The sequence below is a fragment of the Antedon mediterranea genome, chromosome 11, assembly GCF_964355755.1.
Source record: "Antedon mediterranea chromosome 11, ecAntMedi1.1, whole genome shotgun sequence".
NCBI lineage: Eukaryota > Metazoa > Echinodermata > Crinoidea > Comatulida > Antedonidae > Antedon > Antedon mediterranea.
The window spans coordinates 17,703,536-17,729,795 of record NC_092680.1 but is presented as its reverse complement, the minus strand read 5'-3'; the positions used below and the strand labels follow the sequence as shown (position 1 = coordinate 17,729,795).

Genomic DNA, 26,260 nt, shown 5'->3' with positions numbered 1-26,260 from the left:
AAGATTTTCTGAAGAAGCGGCGCCACACTCTCAACCATGGTGGGGCTGAGTTGATGCGATTTTGAAAATGACACTCTCACGTTATTATAAATGTATTTTGTTAATTAACAATTAATATTTTAAATATGAAAACTAAGGTTTTAAAACGTGACATTTTCCCCTATATTTTGAGGACTTAATTTAAAGGCAACAGAAATGTTTCAGTACTTATGTTATATAAATATCGTGGTTTTAAAGTCGTCATTACAAGTAAAACTAATATATTTGGCTGATATAAGGGTGGAGGGGGCGGGGGGGGGGGAGGGGGCTCCGTGTGCGTCGTTAACGTCAAAATTGCTATCCATGTATTTGGGTTTGACGTGTATAATGAAATATAGTCACGAATACCGAGTACAATGTATTGATCAATTATTGTAAGCCGTGTGTTGCAATATTTAGAATAACATATTACATAAACTTATTTGAAATAAAACATTGTAGTTTACACATTTTTATTCTACATACTTAACCTTGCAATTAAAAACGAACGATTACTTACTACCGTATTGATCCACCAAAGTGCCTCTAACAATTCAAATTGGTTGCCAAAGCACAATTGTGTTATAATTTATATTGCCGATTAGTTCGCTTTTCCTAATCTTGCAAACTAAAGTAGCCTAACTAGAATTTAAATAAAGTATGGTATTTATCGCATTGTCATTGTTTGCATTTAAATTTGTCCCTGTGCTTGTGGACAGTGTAACTAACTCTTGTGCTTAATTCAAAAAACAATTATAAAACAGTATGTATATGTGTAGTCCCTGGACGAGTCCTGAAGCAATCAATATTGACAACATCTTTAAACTACAAAAACGTGCTATCAGGATTTGTGCAGGGTCAACCAGAATAGCTAACACCAAAAACTTATTTAATAAATGTAATATACTTAATGTATTTGATTTACACAAATTACAAACTTATATTTTTATGTATCGTCTAAAAAATCACTCTTTACCAAATCATATTATTTCTTTATTTCCTAAACAACAACCTGATATTCACAATTACAATACGAGATTTGCTAAAACAAATATTTTATCTGAAAAGCATACATTTCATTTAAGAAGAAAATCAATTGTTTATAATGGTCCTAAACTATGGAATTTATTAAGTATTTCATTAAAATCTTTACCTAATCTACCTTTGTTCAAATCTAACCTAAAAAAGTCTTTGGTCGCAGCATATGGTAGCTAAATATCCCGTTCTTGGTCTTGTTTCCTTTCTTCTTCGCTTAATTGAATTGAATTACCTTATCATATTGTTCATCTGGTAATTGTACAATTTAAGCTTCTTTATTTTTATTGTAAGCCGGACTGTTATACATACATTATCTATTTTTTTACTTTTAAACCCTTTTAACTGGTGGTCATGACTTCAAGTTGTCCGCAACTTATTTTGACCTCCATCTGCACATTTTTGATGTTTTTATGTTTATTGTATTTTTTAAGTTATGTGTCTATCTTATTTGTAATTTGTAATTTTTATCTTTTATTTTAAAATGTGTGGAGAAACCAATAAAACAAACAAACAAAACAAAAAAACAATAATAACAATAATAATAACTACATTTCATCTTGCCAGGAGCAAGTAATAGACATGAGCCCAAACAGAAAACTGCTCTTACTTCATCATTATTATAAAATACAAAAATAAACAAATAATTCGCCCTACTATTAAAGCTGTGTACGTGTATTTCAACCGAAATCGTCATGTAGACAACGCGTCAATAATAATTATGGGTATACTTCTGAGAACTAGTAAAAGTGCATGACTTGCTAAAGGTGCAGTAGGCCTATACAAAGATCAGGAGGATACATCTCCTTGAAAAGATATAAGATCTTGTCAATTGATTCTGTTGTAGACAGGTGATGTACATAGATACATACATAGATGTACATGACGTGTAGTAATATAGGCATCCGGCTGTTTATAGTATTGGCATTCAGAGGGTATAGATCCAGAATTTCTGGTCCTAAGACGTGTGTGCTAATAGCCAAATAGATTTGAGCTGGGGCTTAATTTTTGGTTTTCTCTAAGATTTTCTTTGAAAATCAGAGAGTTGAAAGATAGATGATATCTTCAATACAGTGTAATAACTCATGGCCGATACATAATTTCTCTTGACTATTAACCAAATTCAAACCCATAGGCGATGGGTCTACCACAGGGATTTGCTATTCCCAAGTTCCACAGGACAAAGTCGACTATACCATGCGGGCGCAGCCAACGAACTGGTTTACAGAAAACAGGTTGACATAACCTATTTGATGTATGTCTTAGTCTATGTCTTCACTATGTATATTCATTGACCTCCCTATAATAATAAGTGATATAAAATATTTCATCTTGGCTGTCAAAGAATGGGGTGCACGCCCCTGCGTTTCCCCTGGATCCTTCCACCTAGTAACTAATATACAAATTTTCACTCAAGTTAAACTGTAGCCCTTTTGTCTGGCTCGGCTACAGTATGTAGCAATAACCGTCATGTGTAGAATCAAGACTTTCGAATCCGCGACTTGTAATTGGATTAGTGATTGGATCATCTCCACAACCACTTCGAGCAACTGTCAAATGGAGAATAACTTCCCCACTTTCAACCCAGCCATAGTGACAGCAATCATAACCAGCTGCTTGTGCCGCTTTTAGTTGTGCTTGTGTTGCCAGTACTCCTCCAGTGTAAGCAGATCACCTATCCTTAGCATCCTGGTACGTAAGTTGGTATCTTCCAGTTCCCCTGACGTGCATCACACGGTGAGAGGGAAATGGATATGGAAACGTGATGGTCTGGTTTGTCGACCACCAAAGTGAGTACTGTATCTTGCCTCAGATTCACTGTACTTCAGTTTATCTGAATTTAAACCTGTCAGCCTTATAATTCGTTGGATCTTCGGAATATAATCAAACAAACCTAATTGTTGATTATATCTTCTGTAACAATAATTGCCACTCTGAGATGCCTTGTCTGGAAAAAAAGCTACAAGAATTTTCTAACTTCAGTAAATCGTAAAAAAAAATGTTTTAAAATGTACTTTTCTGGAATAGGAACGATGTTTATCGACAGATAATATAACAATTCAGACATGATGTATTATTTAATAATTGTAAAGAGACTTTCTACCGTGGAAATAAAAAGAAAATTATTACACTCACGATTCCTAAAACTTTTATCCAATACCTATAGATAAAGAACAATAATTGAAATGTAATACTTTTAAACAAAACCATGCTTTAAAACTACAAACCATTGTTTTTAAAGATCAGACAATGGTTTGTCTATAATTAAAGACAAAATGGGGTTTTCAAAAACAAACCATGTGTTGTCTTTTATCAAAATGGAATGGAATATGGTTTAGTAGTTGTATGTGAATAGAACCTACCTTCTCTATGTATTCAGATGAACAATCTTGTTGAAAATCTTCTGTAGATGCTTTGTCTTGTACATTTTTATTGATTTGACACAAACGATTCTGCTTTTTGTAGTTAACAGACCAGCAGTATACTTTCCTGGAGCAAGCCAGCAGACATCCAGCACGATTGACGTTAGGAAGCTGGTAACTCCAGCCCAGATGGGAACGTTGTGAAACCCCTGTATATAGATGGGAACTCGCTAAGGCAGGCTCACTACAGAATAGACCTATGAGTGTACACAAGAGTACGGCGAAATACTTGTTGCCACTCATTTTTCTCTCAATAAGTTGAACTTGTGTCAAAGATAAAAGACTTATAATATTGTAAACAAACGCTACTGAGAAGAGAACTGCTAGCAACGAAATCTTACTGGTAAATGAAAGGAAATGTTGACAAATATTAAAATAAGCGTGTATGTATTAGAGATAACAAAATATTGATCTTCGTTAATGAGAAAATTGTACAAGCAATAAAATCAAACTTTTTTTACGCCATTGCCACATAATAATTGCTTTTGCTTTTTTAAAATTATAATATCAAATGTCGTCCTGGCTTGAGTAAATAATAATAAAATGCAGTAATATTCGTTATCACCAATATCACCATTATTTAATCTGAATTTTATTTTGATAAGGCATATTATAAAAAATATATCAATTCTTTTATTATATTTAAACAACAATTGTGATGGCCGGATGTACACTATTGATATTGTAACCTGTTTATGTGTTTTAATGTTTTTTTATGGATGTTTTATTTTGATTGTAACGAGGACCTGAGTCTCAGATTTGATATTTAGAGTATTATGTGACAACAATTCAATTTTCAATTCAATTCAATTTCAATTTATTTCCACAATATAATAAAATAGATACATAAATGCAATGAAGTGATTATGTGGGGTGGGGGTGGGGTGGTGGGGTGGCGGGGGGTAGGGGATAGAGTCATATAAGTCATAACGACTTTAAGTTGGACTCATCCCAAGATATAACATTGAATATGAAAAAGAACAAAAAATACATAAACTAATAATAAATTAAAGAAAACAAAGCTACAATTTCTATTTAAACCATAATATCAGATCTTAACTGGTCTTATAAAATATATATATTTAACGTTCATCATATCTTGAAAGTAAATAGTTCTTGTATACTAATTTAAATTTAGAAGTTGTAGATGCATTTTAAATATCTACATGGATTGAATTCCATAATTTAGCTCCTTGGTATTTAAGAGAGTTCTTGATCAAATTGTTTGTACATTTTAGGTAAAAGATAATCATTTGCATTGCGTGTATTATGACTATGTAGTTGGCTATGTAGTAGTTATTAAATGATTTTGGGAGTTTGTTATTTTCGTATTTGTACATAAAGAATGCAGATTGCAAACTATTGATATCAAATGTATTTAATGTTTTAAATTTTAAAAAAGAGTGGTTAGGTATGGGCTAGATAAGTTGACTTAGAACAAATACGAAGCGATTTTTTCTGTAATTTAAAGAGATGGTCCAACTTTGTAGTTACCGTAGTAGTCCATGGGCAATGCCAATGTTTATTTGTAATAGTTCCCATAATAAATTACAATCTGACAAATATGGAAGAACCATGGTATTATATAATTAAAAAAGATTATTTGTTGGTAAAATATATATATTTCTTGAAACCTGATTAGACATTTTAGTTAATTGCTGTTTCCAGTTAAATTGGGTGTCAATTGTAATTTCAAGAAAATTTGTATGTTGTTTTTCTTTAATTAAAAGATTATCACTTTTGATTTTTAAATTATTATTATTCCCTCGGACGTGTCTTCTGTCATTTTCAAAATATAAACAATTAGTTTTATCAATGTTCAGCGATAGCTTATTAGCCTTGAACCAATCTGAGACACACAGTAATTCCCTGTTAAGTGCTTCAAAAAGTATATTAATATTTTTTTGGGATAAAAAAATATCAGATGTATCATCAGCAAACAACCAAACCAACCAAACAGACAACAACGTATATCTATGTCTTTTCTATATGTTTGTGCACATGACGCCATAGTATTTTCTTCTTTTTTGTTACAAGGCTGTAGAACCGAACTATTGTGCTTAATTATAAATCGATTACAACATGTCAAGTATAGTTGTAGCTAAACATTCGTCTTACTAATAAGGCTACATGTATTTCAACCAAAACCAGGTCTACTTCGACAACTACGCCTCAATAATTTGGTAAACTCAACTATTAAACTAGTAAAGAGTTCACGTGGCTTGCTAATTGCCAACTTCCTGATCATCTCTTTTAACTAATCATCATCGTGAACGCTAATCGTCGTTAGACATTGCGCGTCTCACTTGTGTTCGCCACTCGGTAGTTTTTGAGCAAGCATGTATATAGGTCCGCGTGTGAAAAGTTCTGTTTCCTTTTTGATGTTTGCCATCCATGTTGTACGTGACGCGAAATCTAGGAACTCGTCATCTGATTATCTTTTCTAAATGATAAAAGTAGACATGCCGTGATCTAGACATCTTTCATGGTTGTGGTACCATTATGATCCAGCTTAAAGATTGTTTATTACTTTAGTTTTTCGTTTTTCGGCTACAATATGTAACAATAACCGTCACGTGTGGAATCAAGACTTTCGAATCCATTGCTATTAATTCCACTATTACCCGCAACCACCTCGAGGATGCGTGTTAGGGAAAACAACTTCTCCACTTTCAACCCAGCCATAACTACAGCAATCATAACCAGCTGATTGTGCCGCTTGTAGTTGTGCTCGTGTTGCCAGTGCTCCTCCAGTGTAAGCAGAGCATCTATCCTTAGCATCCTGGTACGTAAGTTGGTATCTTTCGCTTGCCCTGACGAGCATCACACGGTGAGAGGGAAATGGATCTGGAAACATGATGTTCTGGTTTGGTAAAGGAATATAACACATTGCAAACAATTCTGTTGATGGGTCGGATAACATAATGTAGTGACCAGTTGGATACAGCCAAAATTCCGATGGAATATTGTCTGTACAAGGATTCCCCGCCAATCCTCTCAAAAACCAGCCATCTGTACAAAGATCAGCACCTAGTGAGTACGATGCGTTATAAACCTCAAAAGGAGTCGCCAGCCGACCACCAAAGTGAGTACTGCATCTTGCCTCAGATTCACTGTAGTTCAGTTTAACTGAATTTAAAGTTAGTCGTATAATTCGTTGGTTCTTCGGAATATAATCAAATACACCTAATGGTTGATTATGTCCTCTGTAACAATACTAGCCACTTTGATAAGTTTTGTCTGGGAAAATATTACTTCGTCGATCTGGTGAATTCAATGCACATTTATCACCTTTGATTTCAGTGAAGGCTATCTCACCACTAATCAACCAGCCCTCCGTGCAGTTGTCCATACGAGGTTGAAATGCGCTGTAAAGTTGTTCATACGATGCAAGTGAACCTAAGTTAGTGCTACATGTATCGGAGGCTACTTCGTATGTAGTATTAGGTGAAACATAATGTATCCCATCTAAAAACAGGAAAGGTGTCAATCGGCAACAATATTATACACTACTTCATAGTTTATTATTATTTTTAGTGTCATATTTTATACATTTATCTATTTCATTTTTATACCTATTTATAAATCTGCCCTGTACAAACAATTTGTATAATTTAGACCTATGTAAATAGTATAATTGTAGTTTTTGGCCAATATCTTTCAATGTTTGTTAAAAACTTAATTTCGTAGATGAAATGATGTATTATTTAATAAATTGTGAAGACTAACTTTCTACCATTACAAGGAAATGCAAAGATGATTACACTCACGATTATTCTTAAAAGTTTCATCCAAACCTATAGATAAGATAAATAATTGAAAAAGAAATAAAATGGTATCTTTGTACATGGGCATTGAACAGTTATCCTTTTTAAAAATGTTTTATTCAATACATTACACAGAGGCGCCTCACAAGGTGGAAGCACCTTAGCTTCAAGGCGCCTCAGATAACAAATACAACATTTGAAAACAAAAAACTAACAGAAACATCAATCAAATCTTCCAGAATTTAACAATAAGTTGTTGTACATCCAGAAATAAAAATTTACTCCTTATAATGGATATTAGGGATCTTTCAATATTTGCAATGACCGACGACCAAAGTACGTCACGCGACGTCACTGTGTCGTCATTCCTCGCCTCGACACCGTTTTGATGGTTTATGTCCAGAAGACGACCGTCCAGTCGACACGTCATCAGTTGAAAAGACCAGTTAGTTCGTAGCAAATTGAATTATTTCTATTGACATTAAAGCATGATGTCATAAATACGGTTTAGTTTTGAAAAAATATTGGCATTATGTAATGGAACCTACCTTCTCTATGTATTCAAATGAAAGATGTTGCTGAAAATTTTCTGTAGATTCTTTGTCTTTTACATTTGTATTCATTTGACACAAACGCTCCTGCTTATTGTAATTAACAGACCAACAGTACAGTTTCTTAGAACAAGCCAGCAAACATCCAGCACGATTGACGTTAGGAATCTGGTACCACCAGCCCAGAAGAGAACGTTGTGAAACCACTGTATATAGATGAGAACTCGCAAAAGCATATTCATTACAAAGTAGGCTTAGAACCGAACCAAAGAGCACGACAAAACAAACAACGTTGGAACTCATTTTCTCTTCTTTTGCGTTTTCTCAAATATGTTGAACTTGTGTTTACTGGTCAAAGATAACAGGCCTATTCGATGATAATAAAACCGACGAGTCCATTCAACACATTAATACAAACAAAAACAGAACACTGTTATCAAAGAAATCTGACTGATGAATAAAAAGATAAAACTTGTTTGTGTGCTTTATAAGATATAAGAGATAAAAAATATCGATCTTTATAATAACAATTGTTTATACTAAGAATGAAACCCCAAAAAACTAATAAAATTGTACATAAAAAATTACACCATTTCCATCCAATATTAATATAACACGTATTTCGTTGTTTATCTATAATATATATATATATTACATAGCCTATGTAAATACGCTAACGTGATTGGTTGAAACTGCATCACATGACTACCGCTGCGAGGATCGTAAATCGTATATATCCTCGAGAACGATGATATTGGCGCTTCGGGAAATATATTCCCTCGAACTTAATAATATCATTCCCTCGGGGATGTCAAATCTTATATTTAACCTCTAAGCAGTCAATATCTGTATAATATGTCTACGTCATGGCAATGGTAATATAATATTAAATGCAGTAAAGATCATTATAATCAATACCGCTTTTGATAATAAAATTATTTTATTAAAACTAATATTTACTTATGTTTAATAGTTTAAACTGTCATATTTTATTTAACAATTATTCTGTATCGTATGAAATGTTACATTAAAACAGTTGTATGATTACTTTAGTATTTTTGTTTCTAGTATTATTTTATTTACCAATCAGTTTGAAATATACTGACTTTTAAAAAACAATACAATGCGAAACACATTTTTGCAGCAAGAAATAAAGGATTGATTTTTTTTCAAAAAATAATTATAGCGTTGTAAAGCTCCGTCTACACTATCAAATAATGGTAGTGATAATATGCTTAAATATGGTAGTACTGTATTGTCATGTCTATTGGGTACATCATATTTTTTTCACATAAAGGTTGATAGTGTAGACAGAGCTTAAGCCCATTGTCTTTTTTATGTATGGATAATTCGACACTTTTATGACAAACAATGGAACAGGGTTAGTATAGAATGAAACACTTTTACGCCCTTATGTGTGTTTAGGATAGCTTCAAAGTTTACAGAAACTATGATTTATTATTGCGCCCTCTACAATGTTATACATTTCTTTATTGATTTGCATCCGTAGGCCTAATGTTATCTAAACTCTTTGTTTATTTGATTAATTATTATTTTTTCCTTATAAAAAGTCAATTAACTTTTATCTAAAAATTAAAATAATAATTTTTTCTTTAGTTAGGATTGCTCTGGAAATGAACACGGCCTATGACAGAAGTAATTGTGTATATATATAACTCAATATCATTGGTCCTGGTAGCCCCTTTTCTAAGTTGTGATACAAATGGATGTAATCAACATACATCATCCAGAATTGAGCTGTGCAGCCATGGTCTCCAGATCGTGTTTTATCTGTGTACTTGGTATAGGCAGCAGCAGCGGTGATGAAGACATCTGATTCCCCCAAAGATTCGAGTGCAGTTTCTCCATTTTCCACACTTTCGATGAATTCTTTGATCTTGTCTTTGCCATCATATGCCTTCGTGAATTTCTGGAAATGGAGGATTTTAAAGGCAAGAGCTAATATTGGGTGGAGCCGTTTGCAATGCTTGCCAGATAGAAAGCCATTCAATGAACCTGTGGCAAGAACATCTGTGCCTGTAAGCATGTCAAGTCCTCCAGAATCTGAGATTATCTTTCCACCTGCATTGAAGAAAACCATCTCAATGTGAAATGTGCCAAGCATAACAAAAACTTTATCAAATCTGGGCTTTTCTGTGGCCTGAATTTGCATTGCAGGTTTCGCTGCGTTTAAATCATACGAAACAATGGAATTGTTGCCGACACTCCTTTGCACATCTTTGGTGGGTTGTGATGAGGGTTTCTTGGATTACCTCAAGACTGGTGATTGGCTGGCGTAAGTTCGGCATGTATCGGACCTCTTGCTTCGGCAAATTTTCTTGGTATCTACTGGCATTAAATCCAACCCACATTGGAATATTACTCACATCAAGAGCATGGGACATCATCCAGACCAGATCCAAGTTTTTTGCTGATCCACTGACACCTGTAAGATCGAATACATTTGTGCATCTGTAACAGTCATTTTTGTGTTTTTCCAATATGGAGTCGGTAGTAAATCTTATGTTTTCAGCGACCTTTTTCTCATGTCCTTCCTGCATTTTGGTACTACCAAAGGCAATTCTAAATTTGCTTCAACAAGTTGGGTCCTTTGAGATGCCTTAGGTATGTTCTGATACCCATTGTGTTATGTAGCGTTTCTGCTCCTGATGAAGTGTTGGTCATCTCATCAAAATTGTCAAATGCAAGACCCATAGGTTGGTACTTAATTGTACTTTCCGGACATGCAACCTCTCTCTCTCTTGCAGTTTCTCAGCTGTTTCGGTTTCTAATTCCTCTAGGCAGTTGTAGTTAATACAATGACCAAACCGATTCAACACCCCCACAATCTTTTTGCTACCTGTGACAGATTTAATGGCTACATGCTTCGCAGGTTTGATAAGGTGTACAAGACGCACCCAAAATTTAGAGGTCAAATTTGCGTGTCAAAAGTGCGTCTTATACACCGAAATATACGGTACATACATGTATATCTAATCTGCTGACTATACACGAGTAAGAGATAACTAGATTGTCTGGTTACAGTGCTTGATACCATTGATAGAGCTAGATATAAATATATTCACGTATCACAACTTCCTTGTGATGTGATATGGACTAAAAATAATCTAAGGGTCGACTCATGAAATTAGTTTTGGCTTTTATTAATTACTTCACTTTGTTTTACCAGAAATAAACTTTAAAAAAAAAATAGAAAAATCACACCATCATAGCTCTCACACTGTATTAGTTATTAATTATTAATATAATTTCTTGGAGATGTACTTTAATTTGTTTTAGATATGTATTGGTCATGTAATAGGATTAGAAGGAAATTATTTTGAAAATTGACCAGTCTATGAAAATGGCGACTTAAGTTAAATCTCTCAACAAAAATAAAATTAGATGTAATATAACATTTCACAGCTTTTAAAAATCAAAAAGCAGTATGGTGATGGTAATGTCACCTGTTTTTTAATCTATTTTTATAAGTCTTTTTCTTTTCTGGTAATGCAGGGTCTTCTTTGTGATGATGAGCGACTGCGCCATGCTGCAGTTGGTAGTTGCACAGTGCCCTCAATGGCTTCACCAGAACCTGTGTTAAAATAAACCAACTTATTAAATGTTAATGTTTCAGGCATGTTAAGCTTTGTCTACACTATCAAACTTTATGTGACAACAAAATTTGATGTGCCCAAATATGGTAGTGATATGCTTACATATGGTAGTACATGCATGTCCATATATGGGCACATCACATTTTTGTTGTCACATAAAGTTTGATGGTGTAGACAGAGCTTTAGATTACCAGTCTGCATTTTTTCCCTTAACAATTTTATAAGAAAATTCAATTGCATTAAATATTATGAATAACTGGTTTTTTTTTTCATTCACACATTACATAAAAATTACTAAGTGGAAGTATTGAAAAACTCAATACTTGATTTCTGAAAAGATCTCTTCAGATAATAGGTATTATTTATTCTTTATACTGGGTTGCCTCTTCAGTCTAAGACTGTTCTCTCAGAGGGCCCAGTGTATATATATGATGAGTTTGTGACAGTGAACTAGTACACCGGGGTAACCCCCTACTTGTCTCGAAAGATGTACTAGGTTCTTTAAAGTGCACATGAGCCAGATGTGTACACCAGACCTACGGTTTATTAGTCCTTATCTGAGAAGACTCGTTCTACCACCAGAACCATGGTGCGAGTGAGCCCTGAACGCTTGACAATTTTATGGCTACGTATTACGGTTTCACTGTCTAAACCACTCACTCGCATAAATTAAACAGTTCATCGTTAAAAGAAATTTTTCTTTAGCAACTTCATAACCAAAACAATTGGAATTCTCTTCCTGAACATGTTGTCACAGCAACCTCACTAAACAGTTTAAAGTATAGTTTGAATCAAAACTGACCTCATGAATATCTGTATCCCTTTCAAGAATTGACAGAGCAATGGCAGCAGACTCGCACGTTGAAAGCGACATCTTGGAGGGTTGTGTCCTTATAACATATTCACTTAATCCAACATCTTGAAGTTGGACCTAAATGAAAAGATTACATTTATACTATTAAAGCACTGAAGTTTTGTCTACACTATAAAACTTTATGTGTCAAAAAAATGTGATGTGCCATGGACATGATGATGTCATATCACTACCATATTTAAGCATAGCACTACTATATATAGGTACATCACACTTTTTTGACACATAAAGTTTGATAGTGTAGACAATGCTTTAAACTAATATATTGACGTAGTCCTAAAATGATGTTTTATACAAATTCACTAAAAATGTAGTTTATTCGTTTATCAGTACAGTACATTAATTGTTAGTACACATATGTTATAAATACCTTCTTAACTGAATGTAACATTTTATTCTTGGCATACAATCCTTTAGCCTGAGGCCATGTTCCGTCTAACAGGATGAGATTATAGGGTTCAGATCTATCAGTAACTGGAATCGTCTGAATATCAACAGCATCAGCTCCTGGAAAAAGTAGCAGAGAGCTGTCATCAGAACAAATAGATGCCAAGTCTGGGTGTCTGAAATTTTGAATTTCAATAATGTAATGTTCATTATACCATAATGCATGTAATAATGTTCTGCAACTTTGGGTTGCAGCCCAATGTTTTGGCAAATTTATATAATATTTCATATTTGACATGCACACAGTAAATAATTTTCTTCACTTTGCATTAAGCCATGCTTGGTAATGCTTGGTTTCCACCAGAGATGCAACACAAGGATGTAATGCAATGTAAGGTAGTTGACCAATCACAAGCGATAAATTGAACTGTTGCTTTTCATTAGTCAACATGTTTGCGTTGTGTTTACATCCTTGCATGGGAACTTAGCTTAAACGACTGCCCTGCACTGTACAAGTGAAATATACCTGACTGATGAAAAACGTCGACCAATGACAACTTTGCATTTATCCTCTGCAAGACAGCTGCTTAAAATGGGAACGGTTCTCAGGACTTTGGACTCCTCACACGGATGCTGCATGATGATCACATTGGTTGAAATCTTTAACCTTTCTTTAGGAAATGCAGAACATATACACACTTTTATTGGACGACTAAAACAAAAAAGAACACAAAATACAATGTCAGTGAGTACAGATATGGCAATTGTATACTCTGTGTAATAATGATTTATTAAGAGTAACAGTTATCACTCAACAATTCAGAAATATTACAGCAGATATGTTCATTCATAGCTAATCCAAAATGAAGTTTAAGTGTGTAATACATTATAAAGTGGGGATCCAGGATTTTAGAATAGGAGATGAGACAGGCTATAAACATACCCACAGCTATCACAGCTTCTTCTCTTGGCTATTGGGCTGGATGGCAATGCTGAGAATTCCTCCAAAACATGGTCAAATGATTCCTCTTCATCATCATCGTCTGATTTTGCAGAATGATCAGTCAAAGCTGAATCAGCTAATGTTGAAGCCATACAACAATGGCAGTGTATGATGCAATAAAATTTAGTCTAAAAAAAAATATAGTAATAAATTACAAAGATAAAAGCAATCCAAAATTTATTTTTTGTCGTAACGCAACTACTAGGTTTAATTTGTAGTAGTAGGCCTACCCGTCCTTAGTTCTAGGCTTGTACAAAAACTATATATATATATATCATATAGGCCTAGGCCTATTAATTACAAATTATTAATATTAATGAGTGATAACTTTACTACTGTATTTAATTAATATAAATCAGTAACAAAGTAGGCCTATACAATCGGCATATCACTGTATAAATTTTACATTGTATTATTAATATAGGGCCTAGTTACCTAGGCTAGGCTAGGCCTAAAGTTCAATTATAGTAAGTAGGTAGGTAATTAGTTAGGCCTAGGTCTATATTGGATTTTAATTACATGAATATTTAATACATATAAATTAAATACAATTAATTAAATCTAGGCCCTAGGCCTACTACTAGCTGGACTTCTCTACACGTACATTTTCGCCTTACCTCACTCTCCGCGCACCAACGTAGCCGCCCTCTATATATCTCTTTCTCTCTCTCGGGGGGTCATGTCGTCGTTTGGTGGCGCACCACGTGTTTATGGTGGCTAACTAGCGACTGTAGTCGTCTGCGGCGGTGACACGAACATTTTGAAAAGGTAGGCCTATTATGCTAGAGGAGTCAGTAGCTTTGAAAAAAGCTGATCCAAGCTATATTTTGAATAATAATTTAATAGTGTTTAGGAGAGACTAGGCCTGCGCCTAGCTAGAGTTCAAGTACTACTACTAGGCCTCTAGGCCTATTACTAGTAGAAGTAGGCCTAGCTAGGCCTCCCTCCTGGATTACGGTCGAAGCGGCCGCCAACCAAAGCGGCCGCTAGTTCAATAAGGGTAATTTGTATGGAACGCCGTGTGCGCTTTGATTGTCGTTGTTTTGTCATTTTTGATTGTCATTGTTTCGATTGACAGGTTTTCTTTTCCTCGGACGTAAATAACAACCTACATTATTAATATTATGTAATATATTCTCTTTTTTGACAGATTGAATGTGATACCTTCTTTTAAACGAAATGGCGAATCGATGATTACTTACTTTAACTGTTCTAAATGATATATATGTTTAATAAAGTCAATAAAAAACATTGTGGTGTTTTTATTGTATAATATATAATATGCCAATTATTAAGAATATTTAATATATATATTTTTTCAATAAAATATATCAAATCAAAATATATATATTTGTTATTGTATATTAATATATTAGTAAAGTAACTACTGTAAATAGTACGTGTTCGCAAACATAATTTAATTACAATAACATGATGACATCAATTTATTTATTTAATATCCTAAATTGTTTTATACCTTCAGATATATAAATATTGATCAATTTAAAATTAGTTTTAAATACTAAAATAAGACGCAAGTGTCTGTACGGTACGGTAATTAATTACGTGAATTTCTGCTAATAACTCGACTGGCGGCCGGCCAGGAATAGTGCTGTAGAAGGCGGTCGCGTTTTCGTCTTCACGTTGCTTCATTGAAAACACAAACAATGTATTACAATGGAATAACACTTAAATGTATAACACATCCTATTCAATAAAAACAAGATTCGATAGTACAGTGTAAACGAGATATAAAAATTCGGCAATACCGTACGTAAATTATTATTGCAATACTGTATAAAGATTCGACAGTATGTAAATGAGATATAAATATTCGGCAATACCGTACGTAACTTATTATTGCAATACTGTAGGCCTATAAAGATTCGATGTAAATGAGATATAAAGATTCGGCAATACCGTACGTAAATTATTAATGCAATACTGTATAAAGATTCGATGTAAATGAGATATAAATATTCGGCAATACCGTAAATTATTATTGCAATACTGTATAAAGATTCGATGTAAATGAGATATAAAGATTCGGCAATACCGTACATGAATTATTAATGCAATACTGTATAAAGATTTGATGTAAATGAGATATAAATATTCGGCAATACCGTACGTTAATTATTATTGCAATACTGTATAAAGATTTGATGTAAATGAGATATAACGATTCGGCAATACCGTACGTAAATTATTAATGCAGTACTGTATAAAGATTCGATAGTATGTAAATGAGATATAAATATTCGGCAATACCGTACATAAATTATTAATGCAATACTGTATAAAGACTCGATAGTATGTAAATGAGATATAAAGATTCGGCAATACCTTAATAGTACGTAAATTATTATTGCAATACTGTAAAAAGATTCTATGAGATACAAGGATTCAGCAATACCGTACGTAAATTATTAATGCAATACTGTATAAGGATTCGATAGTATGTAAATGAGATATAAATATTCGGCAATACCGTACGTAAATTATTATATTGCAATACTGTAAAAAGATTCGATAGTATGTAAATAGGAATAGTGCTGTAGAAGGTCGCGCTTTTTTGTCTTCACGTTGCTTCATTGAAAACACAAACAATGTATTACAATGGAATAACACTTAATAAATGTATAACACACCCTATTCAATAAAAACAAGATTCGATAGTACAGTGTAAACGAGATATAAAAATTCGGCAATACCGTACGTAAATTATTATTGCAATACTGTATGAAGATTCGATAGTATGTAAATGAGATATAAATATTCGCCAATACCGTACGTAAATTATTAATGCAATACTGTATAAAGATTCGATAGGAGAGTGCTCAAGAAACGTCGGGTCAAGAGGATAAAATAAACAAATAAATAAATAGTACGTAATAAATGAGACATAAAGGTTCAATAGTATGTAGATTATGATGCAAACGTAAATTATTAATGATTCGATAGTATATAATGTAAATATATTTAGTTAGTTAATATTAAAATACAAATAAAATATACATTGATTTATCCGCAGGCAAACTTAATTATTATAGAAATATAAAGATTCGATAGTACTGTACATGATTTGGCTTATATTTATTGGTTTGACCATACACACAGCTGTAACTCAACTCGCCATAGGCCATGGCGTTGACAACGACAATCAAAGATTAAAGCGCACATGGCGTTCCATACAAATGACGATATTAAACTGGCGGCCGCTTTGGTTGGCGGGCGCTTCGACCATACTCCGCTACAGGTAGCTGCTAGGGGCTAGAGGCTTTAATAAATTACTGTTTAATGTCTGTCACTTTACCACAAAAGGAGAGTCATGGTGCGTCCTTCTTCTCTAAAAGGTCCGTCACTGTTTTTAGGTGCGTCCATATTGAAATTGTCACTTTATAACAATTAGCCTAATTACCATGGGTTCAAAGATGTAGCCAATCAGACACAATTAAAAAATAAGTCACGTGTGCGCTTTATTTTTTTACTATCATGCATGGGCGTGCAAAAAGTGTGCAGCAAAAAGCATAACAGCATGATGGTCTGTATCTGTAAACCGCATTGCATAATAACGATTGCGCTACATGTAGGCTCGCTGCACGTCTATATACGAATACAAATAAAACACATTTATCTTGTCAATTCTGCTACACGACTGTTTTGCTAAGAGCTAATTTGGTCGCCGAGCAGTGGTGCTTGCCGTGGTAGGCCTAGCTTCTTTCTAGGCTTGAATAAATAGACTGAATAGGTCTGAGATTCCCTAGGCCCTAGCTAGTGCAGTACTACTATACTCTGGGCTACTGTATTTCTACTTTTATTGTCTGAGCCCTCATCCTTATTGAACTGAAGCTCGACAAGAGATTCCCTTCTTCCTAATCTACTAGATGCACATGTGGCCACATTTGACTCAACAACAATGACAGATTCTCCAGTCGCATTTTAAATTGGTTGAAATTCTTTGGAGAATGGAGAAGAAATGACTGTGATGACAGGATTTGAACCCAGATTACAACCTTAATATGACGCCACTACCTAGAATTTGAGAGAGATGAAGAGCACAGTGTGACCAGCGGCACCGTGGTGGCTATGTGAGAGGAATATTCCCTTCCATTCGAAAAAAAATCAATAAAAATATAAAGTCTAGGAGTGTTGCCAATCGGGCAACTATAAACGAAAATTTTGATTTATAGTCTACGATACGTAACCTTTTGCCACACTGAAGTGGACTGTTTCAGTTTCATAGTTTGCATAATACAATTTTCTCTTTTTATTCAGTTACATACAGTATTTTGTAAAAATAAAATGGATTTAAATTCTGTTTACAGTGAGAAATCTATACAGTATGCAGTTGCTTTTCCATGGTCAAGATTGTCAAGAATTCAATGGATGCTGCTACAGTATATTTCATTGGCTAATTTTCCTTGAGATAAAACAATATATGTACTGTACTCTAAATAGAGAAATGATGCATCATTAGATCATTCATATAATTAGTTATGTGTTGTGTAGAATAGAAATTCCAGTACTGTATACCATTAGCCATAGCCATATCACAATATACTGTGATAATAGATATGATAGTCCTAGTCATGGTAGAACCAATAATAAGTGATTTGGAGGAGGTTTGCACAGGTTTTTTTAGGTTTGCACGATTTACACTGTAAAATCTGACATTTCACACAAAAAAATGATGTTTTTCACCCAAAAAAAAGCCAACTTACAGCAATTTCATTATTTTTTTTCATAAATTACCTGGTATGATAGTCCTGGTCATGATAGAACCAATAATAAGCCATTTGGAGGAGGTTACGTTTGCGCAGGTTTTTTTAGGTTTGCGCTTGGTTTGCGCAGTTTAGCAATACTCCTGTGTATACTGCTCACTTGCTTCAAGGCTCTTGTACTTTACAGTACACATTTTCTTGGAGGACTATAGCTGGTTGCCATCAGTCAAGTGTAGGAAAGTCCCTGGATACCTTAAAAAACCCAGTCATCTTTGAAGATAAATGGGTGCATTGTTAAAGGAAGGGAGCGTATAGTGTAGCTGAAGGGTTACCCTCAGTGGACATACAAAATCTATTCTATGTACTGCATCTGCATTGCTGATCAAATTTGGAATTGCTGCAATATATCAATATTTTTACTTTAAACTGAAAGAAAAACTAGCAATTGTGAAGTTTATATTTTATTTTACAGAATTTAAAATGACACAATCTATAGTGATACAAGTTGGGCAGTGTGGCAACCAGATAGGATGTCGATTCTGGGACCTTGCATTACAGGAACACGCTCAGTATAGGAAACGTGGATCTAGGGACGACTCTTGGAACAGCTTTTTTATGCAGTCAAAATCAGGCAATTTATCAGATAATTTAAGTGAATCCATAAAAGCTCGAGCTGTGCTTGTAGATATGGAAGAAGGTGTCATCAATCAGTTACTGAAAGGACCTTTGGCAAAACTCCTTGATCAGAAACAACTGTTGACCGATGTTTCTGGTGCTGGGAACAATTGGGCTACTGGGCATTTGCATTTTGGTGCACAGTATAGAGAACGAATTGAGGAATGTGTACGCCGTGCTGCTGAGCAGTGCGATTGTTTACAATGCTTCTTCTTGTTTCATTCCATGGGAGGAGGAACTGGATCTGGTGTTGGGACTTCCATACTGTCCATGCTGCAAGATAATTACCCAGATATCTATCGTTTTGTCACCGCAGTGTATCCATCAGCTGATGATGATGTTGTGACGTCACCATATAATGCGGTCCTTGCCATGAATCAGTTAACGGAACATGCAGATTGTGTTTTGCCATTTGAGAACCAAGCCCTTATGGATATAACAATGAAATTTGGCAAGGAAGGAAAAGATAAAGCTGACAAGAATCCGTACGATTCAATGAATGATATTGTTGGAAAAATGTTGTTGAATATTACAAGTTCTTCACGTTTTGAAGGAGCTCTCAATGTGGATATAAATGAAATTACAACAAATCTTGTTCCGTTTCCAAAGTTACATTATTTGGTATCAAGCCAGACTCCTCTTGTTCAGGATGGATCTAGTATGCCATTAAGGAGACTAGATCAACTCTTCACTGACGTTTTCCTCAGGGAACACCAGATGATTAAGGCAGACCCCAGAAACTCTATGTACTTGTCATGCGCTTTAATGTGCCGTGGAAAAATAGAACTATCTGATCTCAGACGGAATATCGACCGTCTTAGACCATCATTAAACTTCATCCATTGGAACACGGATGGATGGAAAACTGGTCTTTGTTCAGTAGCACCAGTTGGACAACAACAAGCTCTGGTTGCGCTTTCTAACAACACTTGTATTCGCCACAGTATGCAAAATCTGAAAGACCGCTTTGTGAAGTTGTACCGCCGTAAAGCACATATTCACCACTACACAAGCGTCGATGGAATGGATAATGAAATCTTCTCTCAAAGTCTTGAGAGTTTATCAACACTGATACAAGATTATACTAACTTAGAAACTGGAAATTTACCATCTAATGCAGCTCCTATTATTATTGCAGATTAAATTAAAAAACTGCAATTTTACAATACAATGTAGATGCATATGCCTCTTAATAACTTAAAGAACATTGGTCAAGTTATGTCGTAATACTTTAGTAAATGAGTATTTCAAAGTGATTTTAACGTACCAGAGTGAACCTAACATAATCAATCTGAACATGGAATATCTATAATAAACAACCAAACAGGGATGGGAAACAATTATTTAAAAAATATGTTTTTTTTTATTATCAATCTAAAATGTGTTGTATAGTAAAGTAAATTTGCATATTATCATTAAAAAAAATTTATAAGATTTATGCCTAATCAATTTTTTTGTTTGGAATTAAATTAATTTTGGTTAAAATATACTGATTAATATTAATGTTACACTATCTTTTGGAAGTTAATTAAAGGAACAGAGGGTGAAGATTTTGACCCCTATTCTGCATCCTTTTCTCAAAATCTTAGAACTTAGTATTTATGAATGATATGAGGAGTGAATATTTTATTATTATGTGGGCCACAAAGGTCCAAACTTGAAGAAGAAGTTTTGGCTTTGGGAGAATTTATAAAAGCATAGCCATGCTATAGAAGGGGTGCTTTTAAAAACTATCTTGGGCATCTGCATAGTGTAGTAACAATGGATGCAAGGCACCTTCCAGAAATTTCCAAACACATTATTTGTTTGTTAAATATTAAAAAATTCCCCTTTGGCAAAAGGTAAGAGTATCAGAATCCATTGCCAGAATATTTGTACAGGTTTACGGCTGACACTGACAGTCATACGTACAGTATTTCTAGTCACTGTAGACAATTTGTAGATAAAAGTAGTAAAAAAAGGATGCTGGACATATGGTCCTTCCTTTGAATAGGTCCAAGTGTAAACATCCATATTATAATCAACAAGCATGACTATACATAACAAAGTTTTAATATTGAATCTATTTCAGAATAGTGTGCATCTGAGGCTTGTAATAATGCTGTCAACATTAATAAGAAGGCGACCACTTCATGTGAGCACTTGCAAGATACTGCTAGGCTCATACTGTAAATCATCAACCTCTTTTCCCCCAGGAGAGGTTGCAGAAACTTCAGTTGTCAAGGAAAATCTTGCCACTTCTGCTAGGAAGAAACAGAAGAAGAAATGGAAATCACGAGTGTACGTTACTCAACGAAGTAATGCTGCTAAACACGTACTAAATATTGCCTTTCCTGGAAATGACACAAACATAGAGCCAGGTATATTGGGAATCAAAGCTTCACAATTTAGAAGAAAATTCCTTGATGATATTCCATCATTATCCACAAGTATGAAGATCGTAGAGAAGAATTATAAAAGTGAAGATTTTTCTAAAGTTATTGACTTTAATGGCTTGATGGCACACATTGGTTTGCAAGAGATAACCATCAATGATGTCTTGACCAGCAAAACATCTCAAGGTGAAGTTTCTTCATTATTAGTAGAGAAGTTAAATTCGATGTCGGACGCCTTGTTCATTGATGCACTTATCTTGTTGTATAGAATGAAATGTGATATTAAGAATATTCACATTGTGGAATCACAGTGCCTTCAGAGAATAGAGACGTTGACATTAAACAACATCTTCCTAGTTGGAGATTGGTGGTTAGTATCGGGTTACAGATCTCAAAGTTATCATCTGAAGATGATGGCAGTCATGAGAAACGTTGTAACCCAGCTCTCAACACCAAACATTCTTCAACTTTGTTACAATATCGGTATATATCAAAATGTCCCCATGCCTTTTTTAAATGACATTTTGAAATTGATTGAGGATAATGTTGATAGTCTGTCTTTAAATGGTGTTATTATAATCTGCTCTGCGATTATAAAATGTAAAGGAAAAGTTGACAATAATGACAAATTAATGTATCAAATTGGGGACCGTGTGTCCCGGAATATACAAGACATTTCTGCGCATGATTTAACAGTTGTTCTTCGAAGTTTATCAAGATGTTATTTCTTCCACCACAAGTTTCTAGAGGTAGCAGTCAAGCATTTGCCAGAGAAGTTTTCAGACATGACATTAGAGATGCTAGCACACAATGCATTTGCATTGTCTAGATTCAGAGTTCTTAGTCAACCATTCATGGACAGTGTGGCAAAGAGGGTGGTTGAAGAAACAACAACAAAGCTTCGTATCAAGAGCACTTGGATGTTGCTCAGGGCATTTACACGATTAAATTACGAACCTTCTGATGCAGACACTTTTTTTGAAAAGTGTGTTGACCTAATGCTTCAGCGCAAACAGCAATGTCAGCAATTTCCATTTCAGTTCTTGAGGGCGCTCATCTCTCTCGCTTACATCAACAGGTACTATGACAGCCTACTTGATATTCTATATGAACCAGAATTTCTGGAATTTTGCATTGGTAAGTATCCAGTAATACACCAATACAGTATTGTTTTTTAAATCTTATTCCTATAAATATACATTTTGCATGATGCAAACTTTTTAAATTCATTGCAGCATAGAAAAATGTCTTGCACACCTTTTTTACAGCTTTGTACTCTGGACTTCCAGGAACTGATCCATTAGATTTTAAACAGGAGTGCATTAACAATAGACTTAGGCAGGGGTTTATGTTTACCCTTTTTTGTATGCAGTGGCGATTTCCCCATATTTAAATGTGAATATTCTCCAATTTAAAAAATCTTTCAAAAGTAGAATATGAACAATAATATTGGCTTCCAAACAGACTATGATACTGCAGTGATACATTAAGTTGCCTTTCCTTTTCGAGCCGAGTGTCCCATAAAGCTACGAAGTAGCCAATAATAATTGAGTTCAATAACATTTGCATTTACAGAGAGATCACCACCTGGAGTAGAGAAGCATCTACAGTTCCTCAGCACCTGTATAAAGATTGACAAACCTGAATACAGTGGTCACAAACTATTTACTAAGGTAACAACATACATTAGCATACATTAGTACTTGGGTAATGGAACTATGGAACATTCAAACATATCAACTATTTTTATTTGTTTTATTAGGATGCTTTATATCACAATGGAACATTGCAAGAACATTCCTTTACAAGAGATTTTAAGATTGAAGTGAATGAAGTTTCAGAGAGTCTGCAAAGACTGACTGGCGGTCCAGAGTTTGTCAAGTTGCACTGTATACTCAACCATGCTGGCTATTTTAGCACAGTTGCAGGTAAAGACAGTGACGGCAGATCTAAGACCCCTTTTCCACTTACGATTTGGGCTAGCCCAGGGTCGCAAATCGCTAAGTTTAAACACTCTATAAAGTTAGGCCAGCTCTAGGCCGGCTTATCCAGTGTACCGTGACCAATGAGAAAATGAAGTCAATGAATCTTCAGGGAACAAGTGTAAATACGCTGGATTGGGCCCAACAAAATTAATTTTGACCCGATTCTGGGCCAGCCCAAGACCCAATCGTAAGTGTGAATAGGGTGCTTGATTCCTACTACCTCTACTTTTATACCATTCTTCATTAAACTTCTTTAACAACATGATTCACTCTACGTTTCCAAACTGATCTGGTTCTAGTTTATTTGTGTAACAAATTAAAGCTTAAAAAAATGTTATGACACTATTTTTTTATAATTTAGATAAATTGTTGAATGAAAATTATAAAATACTATGTTATGTTAAATTTATATAATCATTAGCCTTTCATTTACAGACATAGAAATGCTGTTGGACAAAAACGGTCAACCAATGAAAGTTGGTGGAGAGACTAACACTGAATCAGAGCCAACAACTAAGTAGGTTCATTTTCCATCATTTTTTACAAACACTCCCATATACTGTGGTACTGTAGTTTTACTCTTTGTTACTATGTACAGTACTTTATAATTTATAATCATTCCTAGTTTTAAAATTGCCCCACGTGGGAATAAAGAATTTGACTTGATTTAAATGTCTTTTAATCCAGTGTTAGTACTGGTGTGCTGTTATGTCTTTAATCCATTGTTTCAGGTTGGCCGTACTCCTAATCTCTCAAAGCCACTGTCTTCAGGATTCTGACACACCTCATGGTTCACAAGCGATGAAGGTTAGACATCTTCAAAAGCTAGGGTATACTGTTAAACAGGTACGTAGCCTTACTCAGTACAGTACATTTATTTTTATTATTCTCTAAATTGAATTAAACATAGAATCAAATGATAATGATAACATGGTTGTCATTTTCAAAAGCTATTCTTATATTGTTACTAATTATCACTGATCTATGCATGGGTTGTTTGTCATTGACTTAACCTTTGACACCATCAAGTTTTAATTGCTAAAATGCCCGCCCTGTATGAGCACAATCATGTGTCAGACGCCGCGGATCCAGCGATTCATTATGACTGTTGTACGACAATTACCGTGATCGTTGATAACTTGCGTTGCATATCAACACGGCAAGAGCTGGGGCAATCAGAGGCCCCTGGCCCTTGGCTTACAGAGCGAGTTTATAGCTTGTTTTAATCAGTTTACAGGCACATGTAAATATGGTGAAAGGTGAGATGTAAAAATCGGTTTTGCAAATAAACAATGTTAATTTTATCAATGATATTTGAACTGATAAATTTATGAATCATTACAAAAAAATCAGCTGCAAACAAATCTTTTTCGCTCATGTCAACAAAAAGTCATCTAGCCGATATTGTTGGTTAGGCTGGATTTACTATACTACTACAGCTTTCAACATGATCCAGCCAGCTTTCTCATGCGAATGCGCAGGCAGAGTATGACATGTGGAAGGTAGAGCAGCTCAGTGTTGCAGTTTCATGATGGCATATAAACGGTCTTCTGTCGGCATCCTTTTGTACGATCAACTGAACGACGGTTCATGTATTATTTTTTCTATGGGCCTACGCAATTTGCATAAACTTGTCTGTATCGACTCATGACATACCGTAACTACAATCTGGTAAATGTCGCATAATAAGACTAAGACTTAATTTAACTTATTATTTTGAAAAAAACCTACTCCGGGTGACCTTCGCACATGCGAACCGTAAACTCATGCGAACAATGCAAAGGTCTAATTTTGTGCCTGTTTGTGATTATTTAATATTACAGAACATACTGTAGTTAACTTAAAAGAGAAATAATGTCCCCATCATGGGGTGATTCTCGGACACAGATTCTAAAGCTCTGTCTACATTATCAAACTTTGTGACACAAAAAAATGTGATGTACCCAAATATGGACATGATGATGTCATATCACTACCATATTTGGGAATATCAGTACCATATTTTAGCACATCACACTTGTTTGTCAAACTAGTTTGATAGTGTAGACAGCTAAAAAGATAATATAACACAAATGTTATTTGTTAATATAAAAAATGATCACTTAATATGTATATATAGCTTTTATATTTTACAGTCACACTTATAAGTTATTTATAGCAACTATATTTCTAACTTTTTAATTAATACGGTAACCCTATTCGTTGATTCATGATTGTGTTTCCTTTCACGTAGGTAAAAACTAAAGAATGGAGCGAATCGCATAGTGACAAAGAAAAAGAGGACTACCTTATCAACAAGTTATCCTTATCACTAGAATCATGTGACAAAGTTTGAGACAGTGGCCTACAGAGCAGTAAAAATTAAATGGTACTTTTACATGAATTTTAACAGAAAGCAAAATTTCTGTATATAACATTCTGGGATGAATCAATAAATTTATAAAACGATATTAATGGCACATTAATTTTTTGTTTTGTTTAATATGTACATGAAATCAATATCACCTACAGAATTAATTATGTATATTTTGTTTTTAAAAACGTAAGTAGCATTATATATAAAATTATTTGTGAAAAGATGTTATACTTATAATGATTTATTAATGGACTCTGTGGGAGTTCTAGACATGTTTTTGAATGTGTGATTCGAAAAAATTTAACTTACATGGGCTTTGAAAATTTAACACCTGTTTAGTCAAGTTATTTGGCCTAACTTTGATGAATATTAAAATTAGATGGTTGAGAAAAAATTATGTACAACTGAGACAATATATATACTGTAGAACTATATTCCACAATACAGTATAATTGATTTTATTTACCACA

The 26,260-nt window shown here is 34.3% G+C and overlaps 3 protein-coding genes across 3 annotated transcripts; 2 read left to right on the top strand and 1 right to left on the bottom strand.

Moving 5' to 3' along the window:
* Positions 1–10,958: 10,958 nt before the first annotated feature.
* LOC140062552 (tRNA-uridine aminocarboxypropyltransferase 2-like) lies at positions 10,959–14,311 on the bottom strand. Its single transcript, XM_072108815.1, has 6 exons — positions 14,293–14,311; positions 13,616–13,803; positions 13,199–13,384; positions 12,656–12,848; positions 12,214–12,342; positions 10,959–11,389 (listed from the first exon to the last, which is right to left on the bottom strand). Exons 2-6 carry the CDS (start codon positions 13,765–13,767, stop codon positions 11,258–11,260), a joined length of 792 nt encoding a protein of 263 aa, XP_071964916.1. The 5' UTR covers positions 13,768–13,803; positions 14,293–14,311; the 3' UTR covers positions 10,959–11,257.
* Positions 14,312–14,404: 93 nt separating this feature from the next.
* LOC140061965 (FAST kinase domain-containing protein 5, mitochondrial-like) lies at positions 14,405–26,259 on the top strand. Its single transcript, XM_072108004.1, has 7 exons — positions 14,405–14,443; positions 21,146–22,586; positions 23,025–23,122; positions 23,212–23,377; positions 23,870–23,951; positions 24,166–24,280; positions 25,668–26,259. Exons 2-7 carry the CDS (start codon positions 21,173–21,175, stop codon positions 25,767–25,769), a joined length of 1,977 nt encoding a protein of 658 aa, XP_071964105.1. The 5' UTR covers positions 14,405–14,443; positions 21,146–21,172; the 3' UTR covers positions 25,770–26,259.
* Positions 18,880–20,217, top strand: LOC140062036 (tubulin epsilon chain-like). The gene has a single exon (XM_072108079.1). It carries the CDS (start codon positions 18,880–18,882, stop codon positions 20,215–20,217), a length of 1,338 nt encoding a protein of 445 aa, XP_071964180.1.
* Position 26,260: the final 1 nt, after the last annotated feature.